Genomic DNA, 10,888 nt, shown 5'->3' with positions numbered 1-10,888 from the left:
ATTCTAGAGAGCGCTCCGAACAGTATCAACAAGTGCTTTGTTGAAAATGATGGATGATACAGATGAGGCTTGAAAGAAAGCAATGGGATATGAGACGTGGCATCGAGAGCATTCTAATGCGCAAGAATTTGAAAGATCAACCTGCGCAAGGCCCCAGCACCAGCGAGGACTTTTTGAACGATTCCTACCTCACGGGGCAACAGACCAGAGTTGGGAGCGAGAAGACGCAAAAGCAGAACCCAATAAGCCAACACAGCCGTGGACGCGGCCTCGAGAGCTAACAAGTGGGTGCCAGTATTCGGCCATGGCATGAAACCAGCCAAACACTGGCGGAAAAGGCTTTTTCACGGAAAGCTGCATAAAGAAGTCTCCAATGAGTTTCGCGTCCTGCTGGATGAGGCCAGACCAGCCATATTCTGCAGGCGGCCTTCTTTCCCTACCCCCCTAAGCCCCGATATGGAGCCCAAACCTGTCGTAAAAGCAAGCTGGCCATGAGATCGTCGCCTTGCCAGGAAAAAAAAGAGGGAAAACGCAGGAAGGCGAATCATCAAAGCGGACGATGCAGGAACAAAAGACGACATTCAATCACAAGCCTCGATAGGCCTGTCTCACCTGCAGAGCATAGAAGGTGCGCTAGAAAAAGACCCTGTTGCTTTGAAAAGCAAGACACCGCAATGTACGTGGCTGCCCCCCTCCCTCCCGCTGAGACATGGCTCAATCTCAGGCACAAAGACGTTTCCATCGTCATGTCTTATCCCCGGTTTGACCTCTTTTGACTGGACTCACCCCCGAACAGGACTCGCACATGACCAGGCTCCCTGCTAGTCGATTGATGTAGGCAGACAAAGCGCGGTATGACGCGCGATCAAGGTCCGATCGTCATTCATGATCGCAGTCGCGGAAGAATTTTCAAGTTTCGGACGAGATCTAATTGTCTGAGACCAGATTTGAACGGCGTGCAAGAACCCGTAAGGCCAAGTGCGAATAGTCGGTTGTATTGCCAACAGACCAATTGGCAGCTCGGCGGGTTCTGGACGGAGGCATAGTCCAGAGGCAGACATCGGCACGATCGGTGCCATAGTGGATCTTTGGACGAGGACAGGGGAAATTTTCCGACTGGGGGTTCAGGGATAGTCCCAGTCAGTCGAGGTGACAGAAGCACGTCCTGCCCCCAAGCGCAGACCAGAGGTCAAACCTTGCTCACGAGAGAGCCTTTGTCCTTGATGGAGAGGGTAGCAATGCGCCAGGCCATTGCTGGGGGTGAGGCTCAGCGTGAGGGTATTGGGGCGGGTCCAAGCATCCAGTGGAACCGGTCTGAATGGCCGGAATTGGTGCTCCAGCTTAGCGGGCAGCCTGAACTACAAGACCAATTGATCAAGACCCTCAACAACATTTCTTGAGGCCAACAGTTAATACAGCCGGCAGCCCTTGATTGGCCGGGGGGACGGCGACGTTTGCAGACCAGAGTCCTTTACCGAATTCGTCAATGTCGTGCACGTTTGGAGACGGGCACATGGAGTAGCGCCACATGCTGCAGGTTGATTGGAAGAGCCACAGGAGTCTGGTCACTGCCAGAATAGGAGCAAGTTGGCGTGGGTAAACTCTGGCTGAGGGTGGTCAAGAATGTAAATTGTGTGGATGGCAACACTGCTGGCTGCCCGAGGGCGGATAGCCGAACAGCCAGGGATTGACGACAAGGAGATTGCATGGCCTGGTCAAAGGCCCTTTCGGGAGTCTGACACGTTTACTGGCAAAATTTTGACCAACAGATGGGGTAGAGTTGCATTTACGCTGGAGAAATGCAGAGAGAACAAAGAATCAAGACGTTGGGAGATGCGGTGGTATGCTAATTAGTAGCGTCAACGTGCGAACAAGCTCAGATAATGGGTCCAAGACGTCAAAGCCCCATTTGTCGGCTATGGCATCTTCCGTGGTACCGATAACATGCGATCTATGGCGTCTGCGTGGGCTTTTACACTGATTCACAGGTCCTGAGTACAAGCACGTCTACATTGCTATCCCACTTGGCCTGGTCTGGCTGGACTCGACGAAGTATACCTTGCTGGTCTTCACATGGATCTATTGTGATTGCTTCTAGCCATCATTCAGGCAGACTACTTCAAACGACACCAATTGCATTTGCGTCTCCCCCATGGACGCTATACCCACTGAAGATGGAGAGCCAGAAAACCTCTCAAACGGCCATCTCACCATGCGTTGGCTTTAGCAATCATTACAATGCTCCGCCTTGTTTGCACGACGCAAAATCACGTCTGCAAGGAAAAGAAAAGCTTGATCCGGTCTTTTGCTCCAAAAGAGGGGGAGTCTGTCGAGATCCACCAGCCTTGACCGCTGTTATAGAAAAGCTTCTATCGGGTCATCAGCATCTTCGACCGGACCTGCATTGGTCGCAATGTTTGACAAATCTTGCAACTCTGGACATGTTGCACCGGGAATGCTGTTCTGCGCCGCTTGGACCACCAGTTCGCGCTGTCGCCTTCCTGGTGCAACCGTGGCAATCCACCTGGTGGAATGCTTGACAAAATGACGAACCTGCCCCGCCAACGCCCAAGTTTCAAGGGCGAGGACTACCTTGTCCTGTGGGAAAAGTGGCGATTTGAAATCTGTGAGAGCTCTGGTATTGGTCCATGGACCATTCACCTGGCTAAACCTTGGGCTTAATGGCTCTGGACAATGCGGCCAGGCGTTGGCGGCTCAGAGGTTCCTAGCAGCGTCACCCTGAGCCCGTGCCCGTGCCTACCTGTTCTTGCCGTGCCGTCGATTGTCTATCTGCGCCTTGTCGTTTCAAGTTCGAGTCTGAACCAGTCTTGAGTGAAATGCTTGGTGTAGAGACTTGTACTCGGGACCCCATCTTGCACCGACCTCGACAACGACACAACGACAGAGCTGGGTCCCTTTGCCTGATCGGGTTATTCTGATCACAACCAAGCCGTGGACCGGTTTTCCTACCGCTCGCTCGTATGCTTTGTTTCCGGTCAAGATCAGCCGACAAGAATGCCTGAAGATGGGCATGATATGACAACCACCAATGTGCTGGCTACAGTAAGCGTATGCAGGGCCACACGCTCCAGCCATCCTGAAACGCGACAAGGGCAAGCGGTCATTAGACGTCCCGTTGACACATCCGTTGACGACTTGGTATATACGTGGTCTGAATCTATTAGCTAAGAAGGACCCGGCCAAGGTGCTGAGCGAGGCGTCCACGGAATGTATGTTGCCAGGAAGACCTGACCATTCCAGGGAGAGCTTGCGCAATCATGGCAGGCCTGGCAAGCCATCATGGTTTGATGCAATCAATTTTCATCTTTCTCCCGAGGTTTTGGCGAGAAATGAGCAGAAGGTTGCACAATGACTTTGGCCCATCACTCGGCTCCCAGTGGACGATTGCTACATTCCTTGTGGTGGGCCAGTCTTTTCATCACGTACTTGACGGAGGTCTGCGACCAGCATGAGTTTGAGGCGTCCTGGGGTTCTTCGCTGTCGAGTATCTACGAATCAAGTCTCTTGGGCGAAGTTGGTGGCAAAGGGATCCTGGGTATTGGGAGGGCGGCCGTCGAGGTCCAGGTGAGATGCCGAGACATTGCGCGTCATTTATTCGATTCTGAAGCGGTGGCAGCCTACAATGGACGGCCACCGTGATGGAGGGCCACAGGAGTTGAATCTGAAATTGTTGAATGTTGTCAGCCCCTGTGCCATCATGCTCTTAGCACCAAGGCCTCAGCCATTTCATTGTATTGATCCATTGTGTACCAATCTACATAGTCATGAAGAGGACATTCTCGTTGTCATCAAAGGACGTGGCGTGTCAAAGTTTTATTCGCATCAAGCAATGCCTGGCTGACCTAAGTTGTCCGTCTTGCAAACTCGACCCGTAGGATGAGATGTCTATAACCAAACCCGTCCATCTTTTCACAAGCTTTGGCAGCATCAGACCGATCGACGAAAGAAATGAATGCGAATCCCTTAGCGCGGCCGGTATCTCTGTCTTTGGCAAGGAACACCCGGGTGACGCGCCCAAAGCGCTCGAACAAATCGCGGAGTTCTTGTTCTTCTGCCATCTCCGACACCTGCATGGAATAGTTAGTACATGAAAACACGATGCGAGGCAATTGGTTGCTTACGTTGGTGACGCGCAGAGTGGCCAGATCGTCCCTCTCGAATTTGCCACCCATTCTTTCGCCAGCCCCTGCGGCCTCGCGGTTTCGCAAAGCCGGAGGGACATAGCTGCTGCTTCCAGCGCCCAGTCTGCCAGCCTGCTTGCTTGGGTCATCGCCATCATCGGCCATGGGGTCCGCAGCTGGGGTGGTTCCATCGTCGGCCGGAGCCATGGTGTCTTTGAAGGGACATCTGGCTGTGAAATGTTCGCCTTGACAAATACGACACTTGACTTTCTTGTCACGTAGCTGCTCCTTCAAGCTCTTCTCCTCAGCCTTGCCGCCTCCTGCCTTGGCTTCTTCGGCTTGCACATTCTTCCAGTCTCTGCTTGGTCGGAAGACAATGTTCTCGCCGACTGAGGTGGTATCTGGTTGGGGGCCTTTTGGCTTGTTCTTCTCGAGGCCGAACTTGGCCCATTCTCTCCGCTCGGCGACAATTGGGTTGACTTTTTCTTTGTGCACGGTTGTGCGTGTTCTCCGCGTGGTCTTCACTTTGCGACCCTGGTCGTCAATGCGATATGAGACTGTGGTCTTTGTTCCGTCTTTGTTGACTGTGGTGACAGGGGCTGGGAGGGCAGATGGATCGTTGATCTGGTCTGAGTCTGAGACATCATCGGCCCAATCAGGGCGACTATTGGTTTGAAATCTTGGTCAGTTCATGTTTCCCAGAAAGAACTTGCAGACCAGCGGTACAAGTGGGTAGGAGGGAGAATTTCCCAGTGTTTACATACCTAGCGACCTTGGACATGATGCGAGAGCGTGGAAACTGTTTGAAAAGGTGTGTCTAGGATTGTAGTCGAGGAAAGTTGCAAAGTCATGGCAAAGTCACTTTGGAATTATCGCACATTTCATGATTCTCCAAATTGGGATTAGCTCCATTTCTATGCCAAGGAATGTTCTAGTAAGAGTTCAAGAGTAGCGCAATACACTAGTCCATTTTTGACATTTCGTTGAAGCGGCACTCTGCCGTTTCCATTTACGTATGCAGGCGAAAGATATGCCATGTGCCTTCGTCCCCTCGTGTCACACAGCACTCTATCACATTCATCACCCATACCCTCTAATTCTCCAGGTCTTATTGCACAAACTTCATGCGATTGCTGATCTTACCAATCTTTTCAATCTCAATTGTGACCACATCTCCATCCTTGAGCCACAATGGTGGCGCTCTCAAAGCCCCTACGCCACTGGGAGTACCAGTGAGGATGACGGTATTTTTCCTCAATGTCAGGCCCCGACTCAGGTGACGAATCAGTGTGGGTACATCGAAGATCAGGTCGTCTAACATGGTGGTTTGCCTCTCCTCGTCATTGACCTTGGTTGTAAGTTTCAGGGTGCCAAACGGTGGCAACGCATTTGGCGCGACCAAGATGGGGCCAATAGGCGCAAATTTATCGAAGCCTTTGGCATATCCAGCTTGGCCTCCTCGCTCTGGCATCTGCCAAAATCGGGAAGAAACGTCGTTGCCCACGCAGAACCCAAGAACATAATCTAAGGGGTTCTCTCCCTCGGCTATGTTTTTGCAGTCTTTGCCAATGACGATGCACAATTCGCCCTGGAGGTATTGTCAGTAGGTAAGTAATGGATTCTTGGCTCCTGGGGGAGAATTTACTTCATAGTCCATCAAGGTACATTCCTTGTCGACTGGAATATCGTCGTATGGTCCGTTGAGAGCATCGTTTGGTTTTGAAAAGATCATGGGATACTCTGGAGTTGGCATCTGCTAAACTCAGCTTGCGGTCCTTACTACGATGGCTTTTGCTTGACTTGCTTTTGCTTCTTCTGCGTGAGCCTTGTAATTCAAGCCGACGCCATAGATATGGGCGGCCTGAGGTATAGGACTCAGCACTTTGACGACTTCTTTCTTGACCGAAGACAAAGTACTTTGTGCTCCAAAGGCATCTTCATACACGGGAATCTCGGTTCCCACTAAGTCAGGACCGACCGCGGACTCTGGTGCTTCCCCATAATAGTCCTTGCCGTCGGTGCTTTCGAATCGGACGAGTCGCTTAAAGGATGGCATTTCGACGGATTTTCACTACAGTGCTGTGCAAGTACAAGTTTCTTGTTCAACTTACGAGCGCCTCGGCTGCATCTTGAATGGAACAATCGATTCCTCTGAATCATGGGTGCTATTAACATGTAGGGCCGGAGTAAATGTTGATTTCTCTCCGAATTCCGGATTTCCCCACACTCGCGCAATCGTGATCTCAATTTTACCGGCGCGGAGATGGGTTCCCCGGAGGAGGGAGGGATGTGATAATAATAATATCGCTGGGTATTGTGTCCAGTGCCCGATATAAAGATTATGCATACCTAAGTATATCACGATGAAGATTTAAAAGAAGTAAACAGACATCGCACTGCTACACGAAGTCGATGGGACTAACGCCATTCAGATGGCTGTATATGCATTGTAATGCGATGCAGTTCTCTGTATTCTATACATATTTTATGCAAGGTCTTCTGACAACTTTTTAGCCGGACATTGCCTTAACCCAGGGAGCGCTGTCCTTGAACGTGTGTCAGCATGAAACATCAATTATAAAGTCGCGGTCTCTCAAATACTTACTCCCCAGACCTTGTAGAGCAGGCCCTTTGGGTCAGTCGCAACGTCGCCGGTCAACTGGATCTGAGCAATAAACTCGGTCTCGACAGTATTTCCGTTTTTCAACACGGCTAAGAGCTTTCCAATGAAGACGAAGTCGCTCCAGTCGGCTTTGCCAGCAAACACTTGCAACACCTCATGTTTTCGAGATTCAAAATGATCCCACGCTGCTTTGCGGCTTTCGGAAATGGCTACCGTACCAGTGAGCCCAGATAATAATGTGTTTTAAGGATGCTGGGGATCGCAGTATAGAAGTCCTCACCTTTGGTTCCTTCTGCTTTCCCGCCCGCTCCGTACATCACACCGTTGGGAGCGTAGAGGGCGGCCAGCTGCTCTCCAGAGTCAGGAGCTTTCGAGTCGAGTGCTTCAAAGGCCTTTGCCAGCCAAGTTTTCAAGGCAGCTGGGGCAGGGATATCTGAGGGCCACTTGGTGTTGTTGAGCGCCATGATGGTAGTTATGTATAGTTGTGCTATATGCCGGAACTCAAGTAGTGAATAAAATATATAATATCAGCAAGATGTATGACGTTCAAAAGCCGTTGTAAGACGATGTCGGCCACGAGACCAACAAGTTTTGAAGTTGACTCTGCTCTGTCAGTTGTACCCATCGTCTTCGGAGACTAAGTAAGGTGTCTTATGCCCGAAAGGACCTCTGTCACCACAGTTCCCCGGCCGGAGTGATGCATTCCCCGGTTCTAAGAAACCGCTTGATCTTTAGAATGTGGACAACTTCTTTGCACTTTTCGAGTTGAAGTTGTGATTTTCACAAATGTTGATACTGAGTCTTCTAGCATTCTGTCTCTATAATCATTGTCACAGGCGGCGCTACGTTGCAGTTCAATTGGAGTTAGTTGTCGAGGTCTACTAGGTATTCACGAAGTCGAATCACTTGCTTTTTAACAGGTTATAAAGAAGAAAATCGCATTGACATCATAGAGCTTTCGTGGAAACAGAGCCCCAGAGGGACGATGAGCCGACTTAGAGGCGCGAGCACATGGCATTCATTCACACATTCGAAGGTCTTGAGGATAGAGCCTCCAACAACCCTCGGGGTGGTTCGCTAGTTCCGGACCGGGCGTCGGTCCGGTGAGTAAGTAAGTGGACTTTTGGTTCCGGCCTTGGAGACGCCGGATGCGAGTTAAGGTGCTAATTAGTACGAGGCGTCAATGTAAACCCCATAATATATGTCTAATTGATAGTAGCAACCATCAACTTCAGCAAAGTGAATTCTAATAGAAGGTACTAATAATGACGCCTGTTCGCAGTAGCCACGTGATGTGGCGGGCACCAGGAAGGCGCGGTCAGCCTTGTAGTTGAGGCAGGTACGAAGACCAGGACAGAACGGCAAGTGCATTTAATTTGGAAGATCCGGTTTATTGACTCCTCACCTCCTGCCTCTCTCATGGAGGATGGATGCCTTGACGCCGAACTTCGAAGGAGCCACCGCCTCCATCTCGCGGTCTTGGCAATGAACGTGACTTTCTGCCATGTTCACGTGTCTCCGTGACCTTCGTCTCTTCTCCATTGTCTCGACAAGCTGTGATAAAGGGTCACAAAGGCTCTCCGAGAGGAAGAGTAGCTATGACTCGGTAACACAGCAATTACAGCGACTACGAGGGAAGTGCAAAGCTGAAGCCAAACAACGCTATTGCCAACGTGTGTCATATTTTACTCGAGGTTCATTTACACGGCCAAATGTGATACAAGGATCGACTATAGCTTGCTCTTGGAGACAATTAAGCCATTGGTCTCCTTCAGAACAGCGACAGCATCGTTCACGAATTCGTCGACAATGGCGCGGGCAGACTTCTTCTCGTTGACCACAGCAGCGGCTTTGCCCATCAGGAAAGGACGCGCATTTTCCATATCATCATCTGTGAGATCATCACCTTTCTCTTCGAAGTCATGCTCAACCTGTGGCGGGAGGAGAAGATTGATTAGTGCTGTGCCTGTGTGGCGTGATGGACTGATGGGTTTGGACTTACAGGGATAACACCCTTGGAGGTGAGGGTCTTGATCTCAGCTTGTCGATTCTCTTCCCAGTTTTTAATATACTCGTTGTTTCGCACTCGGAGGGGTCGGCCAGTGAAGATGATGGTGCGAATGTTGTCATCGAAGCCAGCAGTGCGGACGGCTTCCTGGTGGGCCTTGGGAGCACCAGCCTCCTCGGACAAAACGAATCTGGTGCCAACCCAGACGGCTGAAGCACCCAGAGTCAAGGCAGCGGCTAGAGATTGGCCGTTGAAAATACCACCGGCGGCGACCAACTGGACGGGCTTGCCAGTGAATTTGGAGTTTGGTGCCTCACGGAGGATCTTTGCGACGGCGGGGATGAGGATGCTGGTGGGAATATCACCCTGCAGAATGAGTAAGGGAAGAGGACATGGGATTGGATCAGACATACAGTGTGTCCACCGCCTTCTCCGCCCTGGGCGCAGATGATGTCGGCGCCGAGCTCCAAACACTTCTTGACGTGCTTAACGTGTCCGATCATGTTCTGGTCAAGGATCAGCAGAATGGTCAGACCTTGTTGACGAAGGTAGACTTACAGCGTAGAGAATGCCATGCGAGTGTAGCTTGTCGACGACCTCACGAGGAGGAACACCGACCGCGGAGACTGACAGGTTAGCTGCGAGGAGGAAGTGAAGGATCTTGCGGCATACCAAATAGTGCGGCCTTGGATTCGATGATGATGTCAACCAATTCACCGAGTTTTCCCTTTGTGTAATCATAACTGACCTAATTAGTCTCGTGCGTTGTCTTGGGAGAATGTATCATGATTGCTCACTTTGTCTTTCTGGCGCTACCACCAACCTGGGGGAGGAGGAGATCGACACCAAAGGGGGCGGTCTTGTCATTGAGGTAGCCCTTCAGCTCAGCGATCTGTTCTCGAAGCATGTCTGGTGTGTATCCAACCTGAAGGTGTTAGTCTTCAAGTTCTATAAACAGGTGATGTGGCAGGGCTTGTCTTACTCCTCCAATGACACCGAGGCCACCGGCATTGGTGACTGCTGCAGCCAGCTTGGGCCCAGCAGCAACGTTCATGCCAGCCAGGATCACTGGGTGTTTGATCTTGAGAAGATCGGTGGTGGTGGTCTTCAGCTGCTGTGGGGAGGCCATTGTGAGGGGATGGTGGAGTGATCAATTAATTGAGGATAGGGAGCGTGTCGCTTGATGGTAGTGTTGTTGATGACGGTGAGAATAGAGGTGAAAACTCAGATGGATGTCAAGGATGGAAGAAGAGAAAATGAAATGCAAACAAAAAGAGATGAAGAAAGGGTAGAGTGCGTCGTGTGTCCTCCTTTGCAAAGGCTGGTGCAGTTTGTGATCATGGAAATGGTCAAAGTACCGAGGCACCTGCCGTGACAGGACATGAATGTGGAGATTCCGAGGAGCGGAGCAACTCCGTGTCAGAGTTCCAGCCTACCACGCTCCCCAGGCGACAGTCTAGCGTCTTTAGGCGTACTCCATCCCTTCTTCTGGGGTAAAGGTCCATTACGAACCTCGGGGCCATGGGGCGGGCCAAGGCCCAAACACACCTAAAGGATGCCTAGGGATGCACATGGCAACAGACCGGGTAGTTTCCGGATTGAAACTCGCAGTTCGTATGTCGTATTTCGAACCTTGCCACCTTACTTACCACATATGATGTCCCTGAATCAAAAATATATCAACATGTTCTCACTGTCCTGCATTGTATTGACTCATATACATGGAGAACATCTTCCATTGTCGATGATGTGACTTGTGTATACCTATTGTTCAGTTGCGAAAATCTTGCGAAAATCAGGTGACCGGTCGTGGCATCCACCAAATGACGAACCTTCGGCTAAGTTGCCACAAGATCCTCTACGAATCGTCTGTGCCTTCCCAAATATCCTTCCAGGACGTCCAACAACCTTGAGATTGGTACATCGTAAATAATCCAATGCCTGACACAGGCCTTGGCAAGAGATATCCTCGATAACTAAGAAATTCTGCACGTAGAGGCAGGATTGTTGTGTCAGACAGTGAATTTTAATTTCTTAGTGAACAAAAGTTTCCTTTTCCACGTCCACCTCGTCTTCAAGGCGAGTCTGTCCCTTGATCATCAGATGAAATTCTTT

General features: G+C 50.7%; 2 protein-coding genes across 2 annotated transcripts; both read right to left on the bottom strand.

Annotated features, from left to right (window-relative positions):
- Positions 1-3,688: 3,688 nt before the first annotated feature.
- PV10_07038 (eukaryotic translation initiation factor 3 subunit G) lies at positions 3,689-4,974 on the bottom strand. Its single transcript, XM_016371895.1, has 3 exons — positions 4,907-4,974; positions 4,143-4,806; positions 3,689-4,088 (listed from the first exon to the last, which is right to left on the bottom strand). Exons 1-3 carry the CDS (start codon positions 4,921-4,923, stop codon positions 3,864-3,866), a joined length of 906 nt encoding a protein of 301 aa, XP_016221227.1. The 5' UTR covers positions 4,924-4,974; the 3' UTR covers positions 3,689-3,863.
- A 3,442-nt stretch (positions 4,975-8,416) lies between these two features.
- Positions 8,417-10,095, bottom strand: PV10_07037 (uncharacterized protein). The gene is made up of 7 exons (XM_016371894.1): positions 9,756-10,095; positions 9,571-9,698; positions 9,446-9,516; positions 9,332-9,399; positions 9,187-9,279; positions 8,768-9,139; positions 8,417-8,696 (listed from the first exon to the last, which is right to left on the bottom strand). Exons 1-7 carry the CDS (start codon positions 9,900-9,902, stop codon positions 8,496-8,498), a joined length of 1,080 nt encoding a protein of 359 aa, XP_016221226.1. The 5' UTR covers positions 9,903-10,095; the 3' UTR covers positions 8,417-8,495.
- Positions 10,096-10,888: the final 793 nt, after the last annotated feature.

The sequence above is a fragment of the Exophiala mesophila genome (assembly GCF_000836275.1).
Source record: "Exophiala mesophila strain CBS 40295 unplaced genomic scaffold supercont1.5, whole genome shotgun sequence".
NCBI classification, from domain to species: domain Eukaryota; kingdom Fungi; phylum Ascomycota; class Eurotiomycetes; order Chaetothyriales; family Herpotrichiellaceae; genus Exophiala; species Exophiala mesophila.
The sequence above is the reverse complement of the archived record's forward strand: the minus strand, read 5'-3'. Positions and strand labels throughout refer to the sequence as shown.